The sequence below is a fragment of the Cavia porcellus genome, unplaced genomic scaffold (assembly GCF_034190915.1).
Source record: "Cavia porcellus strain 051 isolate PalLab524CR breed Dunkin Hartley unplaced genomic scaffold, mCavPor4.1 scaffold_9, whole genome shotgun sequence".
NCBI classification, from domain to species: domain Eukaryota; kingdom Metazoa; phylum Chordata; class Mammalia; order Rodentia; family Caviidae; genus Cavia; species Cavia porcellus.
Window position 1 is genome coordinate 30447628 of NW_026947492.1, and position 15117 is coordinate 30462744.

At 34.8% G+C, this 15117-nt stretch overlaps 1 protein-coding gene across 7 annotated transcripts in view; it reads right to left on the reverse strand.

Annotated features, from left to right (window-relative positions):
* Positions 1–15117, reverse strand: part of Gria4 (glutamate ionotropic receptor AMPA type subunit 4) — a 334303-nt gene that overhangs the window by 27556 nt on the left and 291630 nt on the right. For 6 of the 7 annotated variants that reach the window (XR_010049759.1, XM_063256141.1, XM_063256144.1 and 3 more), the window contains one exon: positions 10301–10548. Coding sequence is in view for 6 of the 7 variants with exons in the window: in XM_063256141.1 (XP_063112211.1) it covers positions 10301–10548 (248 nt within the window). In the remaining variant the exon portion in view is untranslated. Of the gene's footprint in view, positions 1–353; positions 393–10300; positions 10549–15117 lie in introns of all 7 variants that reach the window. The other variant, XM_063256145.1, reaches the window with a different exon arrangement.

The following is a 15117-nucleotide window of genomic DNA, read 5'->3' on the forward strand; positions in this document are numbered from 1 at the left end:
TGTTTTGTGGCTTCTTACCTATTATGGTTTGATTATAGATATGTATATTTCACATATAAAGAAATTAAAGTTGAAGAATCTAAGCCTTAAAGGTATACCGGTACAAGTTAATATCCAATATGATGGAAAACATAAATATATTTTCATATAATTGATATGATTTGTGTGAAGGGTTTCCTTTTTTCCTGCTGTAAAATTTGTAAGTGGATTATGCACAGGCAGCAAGCTGTTTTCTTATTGCTGGTGAGTTAAAAATATAAATGTATAAAGAAAAAGGATTAAAAAATACATGGGGGAGGGGTTTCCTTCAAATGGATGGAACCCATTCTTTTGAAAGAAAACTCCCCTCTTACCTTGGTCCTGGAGCTGGTTAGTTCTCCTCTGTGCTCCTCCTAGGGGAGAAATACCCAAAGTTAAACAATAATAGAACATGGTCTTGTATTAAAGTCAAGTTCAATTCTGGCCAACCCTTTCCTCAGGTCTCACAAGATACTACCAACTGTCTGATATACTGGAACTTCCACTGAATTGAATTTAAAACCTGTTTTCATGATTAAGCCAAAGGGGAATGAACATTAGCTAAGTAAGAGTGGGAAGCCGTATCCACTCTTCAGCCTGTCTTGTCAGAGAGCTCTAATAAATTGAAGTCTGGGTTAGTTGCATGGAATTCATGGGAGAGCATCAGTTGGGTAATTTTCATCAGTCAGAGCCAATAGTGGAGGCTGAGTCTAGGAAACCCCAAGAGCCCTCAGGGAGCAGGAGGCTGCCTTTTCAACCCTCATTTCTGATAGGACAAAAGAATGAGAAATGATGTTACCAGGAACTATGTGATTGTTTTATTTTTTGAAAATAAGGAATCACAGGTTAAAGAAAGATGTTTCTTTTCTTTCTTGTCCAAGTAATAATTAGGCCCAAGCTTGCTTCATTTCCAAGTCCAGGCAAGTTCAGGGCAGTACGACCATTATTGGATGGGATTTTTTCTTAATGCATGTCAAGTTACCAGGTCTTCTGGTGTCGTTGAAGAGAAAAAGGCAGCATAAAGAATGCAGTCTGGATTTGGGAATTCAATAGTAACAAGCCTCAATATCACCTCTGTCACCCATCAGCTATTTGAACTGCTTTAGCAGCGATAAGTAACTTCCAGATGAAGATAATAGAACCATCTTCAAACAGTTGTGGGGGTCAACTTAAAAAAGATAATAATGCACGTATGCTTGGCATTAGTAGTTAGTAAACTTTAGTTTTCATTGTACAGTCTCTGACATGACCTTTAATAATTTGAACTACCTCATCTCTCCCCAGGCTCCTGCCTAATTAATTGACCATAGAGTCCGTTCTCGGTTACCCTTTGGCATAATTTCAGATATGGTGGTGACTGGTTCCCATATAAAATCAAATACCAGACAATTGATTGAATTCCGTGAGACATGAAGGAGAGTGGAGACCAAGAATGAGCCCGAACCTATACAAGATCATGTGCTATTGTTATTTAACTTTGGGTAACTTATTAAAATTCTTCATCAAGTAAAATGATCAGGTGAGAGAATGGATGTACTTTGGAACCTCAGTGTGTCCCAGTATGTTCCAGAGACATCAAAATGAGGGATGTTGTCATCAATACTGTGAATGGCCATTATGAAAATGTTCAGGGAACAACTGTATGGCAAACTGTATGTTACACAATGAAATCTCGTCTCTATCTATTGCTGTTATACTTAAAAATTGCATGATATAAACATAGCATAATAAAATTCCTCCATCTACTATACACATGTTTTTCCTTGTGTTCTTCCTTGGGAACTGTAACTTCATTCATTATTTTTAATGAATGTACTAAAAATAACTTTTGACAAAGTTTTTATCCACTAATGCTATTAATCACCCAACATATGCAATTTCCTTTTTATTGAAACAAATACAACTGGAAACTGTAAAACTATGCTTACAATAGAAAAAAAGAGTAAAGTATACTTTATGAAAACACCTATTTTATCCATGGAAGCTCCTTTTATGACCATTTTGAAGTAAATGACTTTATATTTAGAAATAATCTGGAGATCTATGAATAAGAACTATTGCTATACTTCCCAGATTGAGTAAAATTATAGTGGTTGTGCAGTATTCATGCTTCAGGGCATAAACTTATTGCTATTTTTGATGAAGAGAAAAACAGAAAAGAAAGTAAGTAATACTGAGTTGTTAGGGTTATTACAATGTCCTTAAAAGTCACCTTCTGAAGTATTTTATATCAAAATACCACACAACACCATATTGCGTGAATCATCTTTTAACATATCTGAGTATGAAAAATAAATTTTATTCTCAAAAAACAAAGCACCTCTTATGTATTTATGATTCATTTTTGCTGTTTTATTTCTACTTTAATGTAATTCAGTGAACCATGTGGAAGTCAACATATAATTTTAAATGCACGATAGATAGGTGTACGAGACTATAGTTCTGTGGCTTTTTATAGAAAAATATTTTCATTAAAATTCTTTTTATGTCATAGTGTAGATGGACCAGCTATTCACTAGCAAAGTGACATGTTTAATTCCAAACCAGAAGAACTTCTACTGAGGTTCTGAGATTGAGTTTTTCTCTCAAATGAATTAATTATTGGCAACTCCAAAGCATCATAAAATAATTTTTAGGTTTGCTAAGTGTATTCCAGGGTATGGACCAGAATTTTGACGTCTTCAAGCAGGAAGGCAATATAGCTATCCTCCTCAACTCTCCAAATAATATGGGGATCTCTAACTTTTACTCATACAGGTCTGATATTGGAAATGATAACCCAATCTGACCTTTTCAGGAGCCAACAAGTTTAATCGTTATAAAATCTCTCATTGTGCTAACCTGAAATCTAGCTTTGTGTCATTTCTTCAACTCAAAAAAATTACATAGTGTATTAAAAATAAATTTAAAATTATGGAAACTTGAATGATGTAGGGGTATTTTCAGCATATGTGGAAATATCAAACTTTGACATACAAGAATTATAGAAATTGTAAGTTTTCAAAAGAAACTGTATTTATATTGAAATACTTTTTGGGGGATCGTTTCCCCTAAGAGCGCTGGAGAGAGTCAGAAGCCCTGAGTTCTAACTTGAGCAGTGGGACTGCGGGCAAGTCACTTAACATCTCTAGTTTATTGTGTCTTCCCTCGAATCAAATGACACAAGATGGTTAAAATGAGCAAGTAAAAATATATGTGGAAGTGGCTTGAAAGTTATAACACTATAGTATTAGTGATAGTGCTTGATATTAGATATACCAATCAGTAATTTTTGGTGTCTTATATGAGCCAAACTGAAACACAATCATTTTTAAGTGAACAAAGTAATAAATTAAGTGACAAAAAATGATATGTTAACTGATTTTTAAACTTGTTCAGTATTATCATTTAGTAGTAACTTTCCAGGCTATTCCCTTTATTTTTTACTCTGGGAGACAATCTGAAGTCAGCATTCTTTGGATACTATTAACTCCTATTTACCTAGATAAGATAAGGCAAAGATAAGGCAAAGGTTAGGGGTGTGTCTTAAAGACTCTGGACACCGTCCTTAAGTTTTTTTCTTATTTTTTATAAAATTATTTTTACTGTTAACTAACAGAACTAACAGTACTAACAGGCACTAACTGTAAATCAGTTGTCCTCGCTGATCTTGCTTAGTGTGTGTGTGTGTGTGTGTGTGTGTGTGTGTGTTTCTAGTTTCAAAAGCCTAGAGCTGGGTGCACACAATGGTTTTCCTAGTAGTAAAGTGAATTTGGTTTGTTACTCCTTCAAAGCAGAACAATGGAAAGCTGCAGATCTTTCAGCACCAAATATTGTAATCACCAAAATTCAATTGTGATAGAGACTCGGGAAGTATTTCCTGAGAATTTTTCTATCTTTTGTTTGTGAGGGATCAAAGAAGAGGAAGCCTTATACGGTATTCTTTTATTTCCTTTTGAAAATAAGGAACTCCATGTCACATTTGTTTGACTCCAGTTGAATTCCAATTCCAATTAACTCTCAGATTTGTAGTACTTAGAGAAACACTGAATTTTAACATTTTAAGATTTCACAAACTTTTTGGAAAAGTATTTCAGTCTATGTATATTACTTAACTGTAGAGTTTAGATTTTCACAAAGTATAGACTGTGTTCATTTATAAAGAACTATTTTCAATAATGACTTCTGATAATGTGATATTATTTATAACTTTTTTACTGTAACTATTATTGAAAATATCTTTGTAATCAATATGGTATCTATTTCTAATAAGGCTCAGTGCTATAGCTAGGTATTTTGCAGAGCTGAACAGTGACTTTCTACTTACATATAGCCAAGTGTGTATGATACTGTAAGTTATCTCAGAAGGATTTTTATTCTTAAAAATAGAATTACAGTGCTGAAGTTTTGGTGGGAGGGACTAAGCTTTGAAATAATTAGGCCACAGTTTCTTATTCCCAGTTAAAGTGGAAAGTAATTCTCAACCAGTCACTACTGTTTTCTAGCTCATTCTCAATGACTGCCAAACTATTTTGTCTTCCTTTTCTGAAGTATGAGTCTTAAATCTAGCCTCATATTGGTTGATACTGTTTTTTAAAGACAAAGTTAATAATATCTAAAGTAGTGGATGGTTTTATTTTTGAAGAAAACCATTATCTTCTATGATCTGTTAAGTAGCTGTTGATCATTAATATAAACGGCATTAAAGTGGCATGGAGTACAATTCTATAGAAGATTAGATTATATTCAGAATAAATTGAGCTTCATAGTATTTTATTTAAGGCATTTTGGAGGTTCATGGTAAACATGACTATCACCAAACCTCTCTCCAAAGCTATCTGTATTAGTATGAATGCATGTGTGTGTAATATTCTAATGATTTTTTTTGTGTGTGTGTATCTAACTGTTGCAAATATTTTACTCTTTTCCTTCAATTCCTCCCTGTTCTACTGCTATAGTATGCTAAGAGTGGCCTAAGGTAAGGAGAGGAAGAAATCTACTGCGGCATGATTATAATGTCTTTCTTCTTGCCAAACTGTTCAGAGTTGTATGAGTTCTGGTAGTTACGATCCCCTCCGAGTAGCCCATATTGAGGTCCCTTGGCTGTCATCTTCAAGTAGGAAGCTAAGTCTGGAGAACAACACAAAACTTGTCACTTGATCTCTGCTGATGTTCTGAGGACAAATTAAGGTACTTATAATCCAAATACAGACAATTTTATCGTTAGTTTCAAGAGCACTCACTAGTTATAGAAGTTATGATCTGATAGTGTGAGGTCCTAGAGTGGAAAAAATTAACCTGATACATTTATTTAGCAATTGAAGCATTATTAAAAGAACTCAAGAATGGTTATATAGTCATGATAGAAACTATTGTTATGCACCACAGTAACAAAACTCTTTGAGAATTTAAATCTTGATTTGGAGAATGCTTGGTGTGAGGCCATGGAGGTGATTTTAATGACAAAGGAAAACTATTGAAGCATAATGCATTGCAGTAAACAGGCACTGGCGTCTGCACACCAGATCCTTGCACAAATAAGGCTTTGCCTTTGATCTAAATCACCCCTCATGGTAATATTGTGCATGCCTTGGTGTTCTTCCCTGTTATGGGAGTACGGAACCTCCTCATCTACACATTTTATCAATTCATTCCTGCCAGGTGACCTTGTGGATGTTGAAAATCTCACATGGTAATTTCTCTGCTAAATGATGTCTGTTCTGCATTGAAGCCTTAAATATGAGCAACATGTCCATATACTCAGTCACAACTCAGCATAAAAATAACAGCTCCAGGCACCTGGATATACATTGGTCTCCCTCTCTTTCTGGCTCTAGGATTCAAAGCTTCATAAATTGCTCTACCAATATCTCTTTTCAAGTCCCATCCTTTTGTTAGGAGATCTTTTCTTTCACAGCTGAATCTCTCACTAGGGCGTCTTAATTGTGTCTCTCTCTAGACCTTAGCATTGGAAGAACTCTTGGAGATGTCTTCTCTAGTTACACTGTTTTGTAGTTTGAGTTCCAGAGAACTCTTATGTGGGTTCCCACCCACCATTACAGCAAGGTGGATCCAAATTCACAGGATTTCTACACATTTGCTTTGTTCTTCCCACATCTTATTTTATTCTGACTGCTAGATGGAGGGGCAACTGTGTCTGGAGATCATTTTTCGAAGTGGTGTGATCTGTAAAAATGAGTGGTGAAGTATGGAACCTATGTGGCTTTCTTGTCATATGCCAAGAGAAAATTCTTGAATATGCTACAAATGTAGGGATAAATTTAGCTAGAGATCTCTGGTGTACTTATTATGGGTCAGATTATGAACTGTGGTCTTAAATACACTTTTATGTTTCCAAATACTCTTGGCATGTGGAAGTCAAATACCTAACTTAGCCATAGGTTCTGTACCTATGTCAGTTTATGTTGCAATGGAATTAACATGAATTGTATGGGATATATATATATATTCTTTTTGAGTGTTCTTCATATTTTATAGGACTTGGCCCTGAAGCAATTGGATGGGTTGAAAGAGCAATGGTTTGGAATTCTAGCTCCCCTTAGCCTATCAGAATTGGAATCTAACCTTAGATTCCTCATTGTATCAAGTTGTAAAACTTACTAAATGCCTAAACTACTTTTGCAGCAATTTTATCTTGTTAAATTTATCAGGCAAAAGTATTGCTCTTTATTCAATTCAGTATTGCTCAGTATTCAATTCAATATTGAACTGAAGTTTTCAACCTGATATTTCCTAGTTGGGGACCTGCAAAACATTTCAAAAGTGAACAATTTAAAAACTGCCTGAGAAGTTCTCAGTTGGAAGTTCCCAACCATTGAGTTGTTTGTCAAATGACTGAAGACAAATTATTATTATTGGGGAGGAAAAAAGGCAAAATTATATAATGCCTGACAAGTATTAAAGAAATGCAAAAAAGAAAAACAGTATTTGATTTCTCTTCATGTCAATTATAACTTTTATTGTAAAAAAATTAATAGAAAGAACTAAATTAAAAACTTGAAATTTCAAATGATAATTGTTTTATGCTTCCTATTGTGCTCAGCATCCAAAAAAAATAAAATATGCAGATTATACAGTGCAATTATTTTTCCCTAGGACCTATGTAATATCCATACCTTCACCATGTGAGAGATTGATGTGTGAATGCTAAATACTTGGTACCCATCATGCACATCATAGGTAGCTGTTTAAGGATATTACCACATGGGGATTTGTGTGTATTTGTGTATGTGTAGGTTAAGGGATGTGATTGATTTTTATTGTGCTTGTTTAATCTCTAGCCCGGTGGATTACATTCAAAATATGACAGGAAGGCACAGAAAATTATCTGTGACATCTTTCTATTTATTTATTTATGATGGGTTCTAACTGTGTAGTTCAGACTGGCTTTGAATTCACTATACAGCCAATGCTGGCCTTGAATTTGCGGCACTCCTTTGGCCTCATCCTCTTGAGAGCTGGGATTATTGGTCTGAGCCACCACACTTGGCTATCTTTTAATAAAAAAATGGGAGAAAATCATAGACATTTCTTTCCCTGATGATTAACATAATAAAAAATTATGTACGAATTTACTGGAACTCATTTCTGGAAGATGCAAAAGTTCATCCTTTTGAGGCCAGGTAATGCTCAATAATGTTAGTGTCTACAATTAAGTAATGAAAGTTGACTTGTTTCTAATTTTTTGAAACATGGCTTATATCTTTATTCTTAAACACAGACTCCTTTTTTCTAAAACTTCAAAATACAACTGAACTTATGACTAACTATACATGGCAAAATGGCCTCTTAGGATAATACATTATTCATACATGAACTTGAATACTAATTTAATACTTCTGCTCTTGCAAATATCCAAAGTGGAAGAAGCGTCATTTGGCTTATGAAGAACTCAGATTTAACTCTCTAGTGAACCAAACAAAGACAGGTTTCAAAGACACTCCATATGGAATACCTCTGCATCCCAGTCTAATGAATGGAATTAATTTGAACGTGCGTTAACAACTTTAAAAATTTACGCAGAATCTGCCTGTTTGTTCATTTCTGGATTAGTTTGCCTCTTTCAGAAAATAAGAACCCTAGTATAATAGTAATGAGAATTGAAATCGAATGAGCCCGTGCTTAAATGCCCAGGGGTGGGGGAGTGGGGAGATGCAAGGCAAGGAATGCCAGTTATCCGTCAGTGTCTTTTGAATGTTCTCAGAAAACAGCACAAAAATGCTGAGGCTTTGGCATGCAGGGGCCAGCTTGCTCAGGAAACTGTGGTGTATACAAAGCAAAGTGCATAAACAAACTCTCCATCCAGGAAGCTGAGTTTAACAACTGCCTCATTAACAAGATGGAGGGAAGGACAGGAAAAGGGGGAAGCCAATGACTGAGTATTATACAGATCTAGACAGATGAAGCCCTTCAGCAGCTCCCCAAACAATCCCTGCAGTGTGGATTTGACAAAGTGGCACATTTAAGAGGGAACTCTCTTGCCATCAATGGGAGTCAGATGTACCCGCATCTTAGGGCCAAATTCAGTCTCTGGAGCTTGACTTTATCAGTAGACACAAGACAGAGCACAAGCCAGCTATACTCACAGAAGATTAATTAAGGGCAGAAGAGACATCCAGTGAATGCAGTCACAGACAGAACACTGATCTACATGTCAGCCAGCATTGCTTCTACCTCTTCTTTTTTCATTTAAATTATTTCCACTAAGGTACTCTGCTAATTACTACTTCAACAGAAATTTATTTGCTGACTGACTACACTGAAATGTTACACTTTTTTATTACTACATTGGGCAAAGTATATAGACTGAACATTCTGACGCCAGTTTAAGTTTCTGAATGGTCAAAATCTTTTGTGGTGAAATTCTATCATGTATAATATATTAGTTTGAATTTCTCATTACACATTTCTTCAGTTTTATGTGGAATGTAAATTCAAATAAATCAGATCAGAATTGCCAAAGTCAACTGTCAACTAGTCTTTACTAGTTTTCCTGATTTCCTTTTAAAATTGTTTGTTTTATAACGTACTGTAAACCTCTACTGTTTATGATAGTGTTGCTTTTAAATATACAGTTGTTTTCCACACCCTTTTCCAATACCAGTATTTGTTTCTATGGATGTCTTAATCCATACCCACCCAGCACACATCTAAAAATCACATTGCAGTGCCCTTTTTTGAAACCAATGAAAACAATCATGTGATACGTATATTGCTTTCATTTTTTATGGGCAATAACGCAAGTCTCATTACCTTCAATTTTCAATGGCTTACCAGAGACATCATTTTTCAAGACCAGGTTCCTGGTTAAGTCCTTTAGCAAAGATTCTGACTTCCTCTTGAATCTGTGCTTTGTGTGCATCTCTCCTAAGCAGCACTGAGACCAGAGTAATCTGTCAGTCATCACTTGTGATGGGCTGTAGTCCCATCTGTTCAACAGCAGCCTTTATTGCTTAAGGAAAATAGGAAATTCTGCCTCCTGGACACAAACATGTGCATTTTCTATGTCCAGGACCAAAAGGATGAAAGGGGCAGATTTAACCAATATTTCCATAAGAATGAAAGTCTCACTTTTAACTCACACGTGGAGTGCTTCTCTTATAAATCACATTTCAGGGTCTATTTGCAAACTTATCTGAATTGTTGTGGATCTAATTTTACAGATCTTACTTACACCATACTCCCTTTGAAATAGGCAGGAGTGTGACTTGAGTAAGCACTATAAAATTAGAGCCTGTTTTCCTCTCAAAGTATGGTTACTTTTATAAACAGGTGATTTCAAAAGTTAATGCCATAAAACCTCTAGATAATCTAAAATAGAATGATTCCATAACAAATAAAACATTGAAATGGGGGAAAAAGTGATCTGCTTAGAAGAAGTTGCTTTCTTCTTACTCAGAAACTAACAACAAGCATAATTTAAAAATAATGATAAAATATAGAATTATTACTGACAATGACAGTGTAGATGTTGGGCAAAAAAAAAAAAAAAAAACTGGTGAGATATATAAGCATATGATACTCATATTTTAGGCCTCCTGGAAGCAGCCAGTGTTCAACCAGTTTGGTTTTTATATGGCCTTCAAAGATTTATGTCAATTATCATTACTTCAAAATTTAAAAGTTACCTGATTGTTGATCAAAAAATATGAAATGAATAAAAAGAAAACAAACAAACAAACATACCATGTTCACACACAAAAGAAAATAATTCTCTCGGGGACATCAGGGAAGGTGGAATACTATAACAACACATGTTATATTGTTATACTATTCCACCCACCTTAATGAGGAACCCTTGGGCGTTGCTACTCCATAGCCTTTCGAATCCAGATTTCCTCCCACTTTCATCGTGTCACATGGCTTTCGCTGCTCAATGTATTCATTCATAGTGGACTCCAGAAGAAAGGCAAATTTGCCCTTGGATTTGCGGACACGAGCTACTCCCTCAGCTGTGGTCCTAGTGAACACCGATGGCTCTGCTGATCGCATGTAGGTCCACATCTTTTCATACACTGCTATTTTTGATCTCTGGAGGAAATGAAAATAAAATTAAATACAGGAAAAAAGAGAACAACATGTTAATATTGACTGAAGCAAGATGGGGATAAAGGCTTTTAGTATCTTTCCACTCCCCCCGCCGCCCAGTTCCCGCTTGCCCTACACTAACACAGTAGTTAGAGGATATTACTTTTTAATAACTAGAAAACTGTCCTTTGAACTGTTTAGGAAAATCATTGAAATGGCAGATATATAAAGATATGCATTTCTTTCAGTAAGAATTACCACAGTCAACTGCTTAAATAGTAACTTTTTTTTCAGATGTAGAAAGCCATGAAGAACACTGAGCATTTAAAATCTTGTTTTATGTTGTGTTCACGATAAATGTAAAAGGCCCGTGGACTTGATTTCAGATTTGTAAAATTCTATTTAATGCTGTACTCAAGTTACAACAACAATAAGAACTGTTATATCCATTGTTCATGCTGCAAAATAGGGTGCATAAAAAGTTCAGTTTCTATCAAGTCAATAAGTGAACACTGAAGAAGGAGAAAAACTTGACTAACAGTTATAAACCAACTATACACCACAGAAGAACCAAATTCTAGGCTCGTCAAAACATTATTTAACTCTTTCTGTCAGAATTTCCAAATAGGACATATACAGAGCTGTGAAGTGAATTGATTCCTGTTTTCCTGCTTTGTATTCTGGTGAGTTTATCATCTTTGTCTCCCATTTATTTCTTTTTAGAAATTACTTTTGTCTACCTGAGCTCTCTGTACGTTACTCCCACTAATTAATTTGCTTAGGTTATCATCTCCACTGGGCTCAGATGTTTTTTATTCATACATTTATATATAATGTAAAAACATATTCAAGTGAGCTCATGTTCCCGAAAGATTTATTTAGTAAGTTAGAAAAGCCCTATTGCTGTTCGAATGATTCATACAGACTTTATGATTACATTATTCAGTAAGACTTATAAAATTTATATATGGATCCAAATAAAAAGTAATGGAAATTTTATGTGTGAACCTAATTCTGAATAACATGCATATTTATTATATTAATCTTTCTTTTTATCAAATACAGAGTCCACTAAAATTAGTTCTTAAGTAGTCAACAAATATTCTGAATAGCAAATTAGGGATACATATTTTTGGGCAAAAGGAAATAATCCAGGTAGACAATAAAAAAAAAGAAAACAAATAAAAGTTGTTTTCAAAATTCTAATTTCAAAAGGTGGGAAATTAGTAATCAAAAAGCCTGTAATAAACCACTGAATGATTCACATATTTGAATAACAAAGAAGATGTATATTCAAATATTAACAAATATCAAGATGGGAAATAGATAGGCTTTATTGTATTATGAAATGTTTTTATGTTATGAACACTTGAAAAGTAGCTCATAACATACAGATTGTGATGAATGTATGTGTGTGTTTTCATATTAGAAAATTGTAGGCTAACATTATATATATATATATATATATATATATATATATTTTTTTTTTTTTTTTTTTTTTTTTTTTTTTTTTTTTTGGTGCTGGGGATTGAACTCATGATCTCTCGCTTGCCAGGCAGGCACTTAAGCCACTGAGCTAAATCCCCAGGCCTGGGTAACATTATATTTAATTCAATTTCAATTGCAAAGACACTTGCAAAGATTTTGTGTACTCTGCAGACAAAGGGAGGATTTAAAACTTCAGCTACAGGATCTACTGGGGAGGTGATATAGTCAGGGCTCACTCATTCCCCGCCTAAAAGGGGAGTTCTGGAGCCTCATTTTTCTGAGCAACCCCTTTGTGTTGTGTTCTTGAGTGTCTCCTATAGATATAGGTAAATCCTCCTGTCTCCTTTTAAAAAAATAAATAAGCTGGGTCTGGGAGTAGCCCATCAAGAAGAAGAAGCCAATTAGGTCTTCTGGTAAGAAGCGCAGGCAAGCCATGTGGGGCCCAGGAAGGGAGAAGCCATAAAGTAGCTCCTCTGAGCCTACCTGCACGCTTGGGCTGAGAATCCAAACCTCCTCACTTACCTCAAACAACCAGCTGGTTTAGGGACAGGCTGAGGTGATAGCAACTGAGGTACAAAAAAGCAACTGAATGCTTGTATTGTTTGGTTAACTTTGCAGACCTAGGCCCTGAGTATCCCTTGGGAGGATGACAAGTATGTAATACAGCAAATATGGGGGATTTCCTTCCGTTTTGTTTTGAAATCCAATATTGTTCTCACTGTTTTGTTTTGTTATGATTTATTGTTTTGTTTTTTTTAGTGTCCTGTTTTGATTGGCTTTATTCTGTTTTGATTGGTTTGATTTTGCTATGTCTGATGGAATGGACAACTATTATGAAGATAACCAGAAATATTATGGTAGCCAATGTTGATTTCCTATTATCCTGCTTTGAAGTTCTGAACCAATTTCACTGCTTTCTTTTGATCGGTTTTATTCTGTTTTGTTTTGTCGGGTTTTATTATCTTTAAAATGAAATAATTTTTAAAAATTTTAAATAAGTAAAAGTAGAGTTCCTTTTTAGAAAATCAACTCTTTTACTTTACAATGACTTCACAAAAATATTAATTTTCTGGATCACATGATAAAAGATTGTTCTCGTATACCTATTGTGATGATTTGCAATTCAGATGTGTTAATAAATAAATTCTTTAGATATATAATCACTTCTTAACTATATTTATAACTTTAGAGTTTCGCTCCAAAAAGTGTAAGTCCACACATATATTGTAGATTTAGCTGTAAGTAATATAGTGAAAACAGAAAAAATAAAACCAATGAGTACTGAATGAAGAGAACAGTTAAACCAAAACTAACAGCAAAATGGACAAAGTATTTTTACAGCTTGGTGCTACAGTCCATTGATATTTTAAGAATTCATTTCTATAATATTAATGTGAGAAAAATTACTACATTTGTTTAACTATATTGAATTATGTATTACTTAAAAGCAAAATACTTTGATCCAGTCTTTTTAAAAGGTGGAAGAAAGAGGAATCCAGAGTGGTTATGCTAGATTTAGGATGTCTAAGGTACCACAGAAACTGTGAAACCGAATCTCAGTGGAAAATAGAAGAAAAAGTATTTCTTTTTGAAGAAAAAAATTTAGTTTGGTTTGTCAACAGGTTAGTGTTTCAAAAATCTGATTCTGATTTCAAGGGACACCACTTGGATACGATCATTTTCACACGGGGACAGAGGGGAGGCAATCAAGAAGTGAAGGGTGAAAACTTTTTGTGCTTATTGTGTGACAGCCACACAGTGCTTGCTTTGGGGCGAAGGCAAAGAAGTATTTCTATGTTTGATAAGAGGGGCTAAAAGGAGGAAATTCTTGCAGACCCAGCTACCTCCTAAACGACTGAGTTTTTAAGGCCCTAAAGCCTTCAATGGTAGTACAGCACGTATGTACAAATCAAGTCAGGCACGGAAGTGTGCTCAAGGAAATAAGCAAAGATAATAAAAGACATAATTTCTCACAGTAGAAAATTAGTCTCTGAACTATTTGTTTCACACATATTGTAAAACAAGGATCAGGAAACTCTGATTTAAAACATTCTATTAGTTAAAATGTTTCTTGGAGTTTTACAACTGTGCTATTCTTTTAATTTCTAAAAAATGAAGTATTTTCCTATACCTGCTTGTAAAACAAACTATAAACACCACACATTTTAGTTAATGTTTACATTGCTGCCAGGTGAATTCCTTTTTTCTTCTAGCAGCTTCTGCAGCAAGACTGTGTTTTATTCTAGTGAGAGCTCATCAGTGTGTTATTTGACGATATGCTAAACCCTGAGATAGTAATCCACCTTCTTTATGCATTGATGATTTCACTGATGAGTGGAACTCGCAGATGATAAAATCTGCATTGAAATGAAAATCAGTGTGTTTGATTCAGGTGTATAATGAAAAAGTATCTAAACAGAAAGGCTGTCATTAAGTGACAAGTGACATTCCTTAAATGACTGTGTTTGTGCATAACAAGGTGTGCAGAGCATGAAGCATATCAAGTTTCATAATGGGACAAAACCAATGCACGGTTGAATTTGGGTATAATTTTCCCCCATGGCCTACTTCTTTCTTCAGTTGATTACACCTGCTACATTTTTTTGAGAGCTGAGTATAGGTCACTGCCTGAGGCAGCTTTGTGGAGCTGACAGATGTGCCATTACTTTGCCTTTACGAGAAAACATTTTTGACAAGTACCAAAATACCCTTCATGTTCTGTTTCTTCAGCCCATCTGACAAATGGTTATTGAAACCAGGTCATCATGTGTAGAAAATGAGTGAAGGAAATCAGGTAGGAAATGAATGAAATTTTTATCAGAAAACCCAAATTTATGCATTCCTGAAAGTATGCTGCTATGGAAAGTTACTTTCTAGTCCCGTTAGGGCCCAGAGAATTCTGCAAAAATAAATACCTATACTTACAAAAGTCTTCCAACTGAAAAACTGAGGTTGAGAAGAAGAGAAAGGAAACAGGGCCTGGTTTGGAAGACTAAACTTAGGAAGCAGCTTTCATTGTTCCTGAATTTCTTAACAATATATTGTCTTATCTGCCTTACCAGTGTTAGGAACTTGATCAGTTTC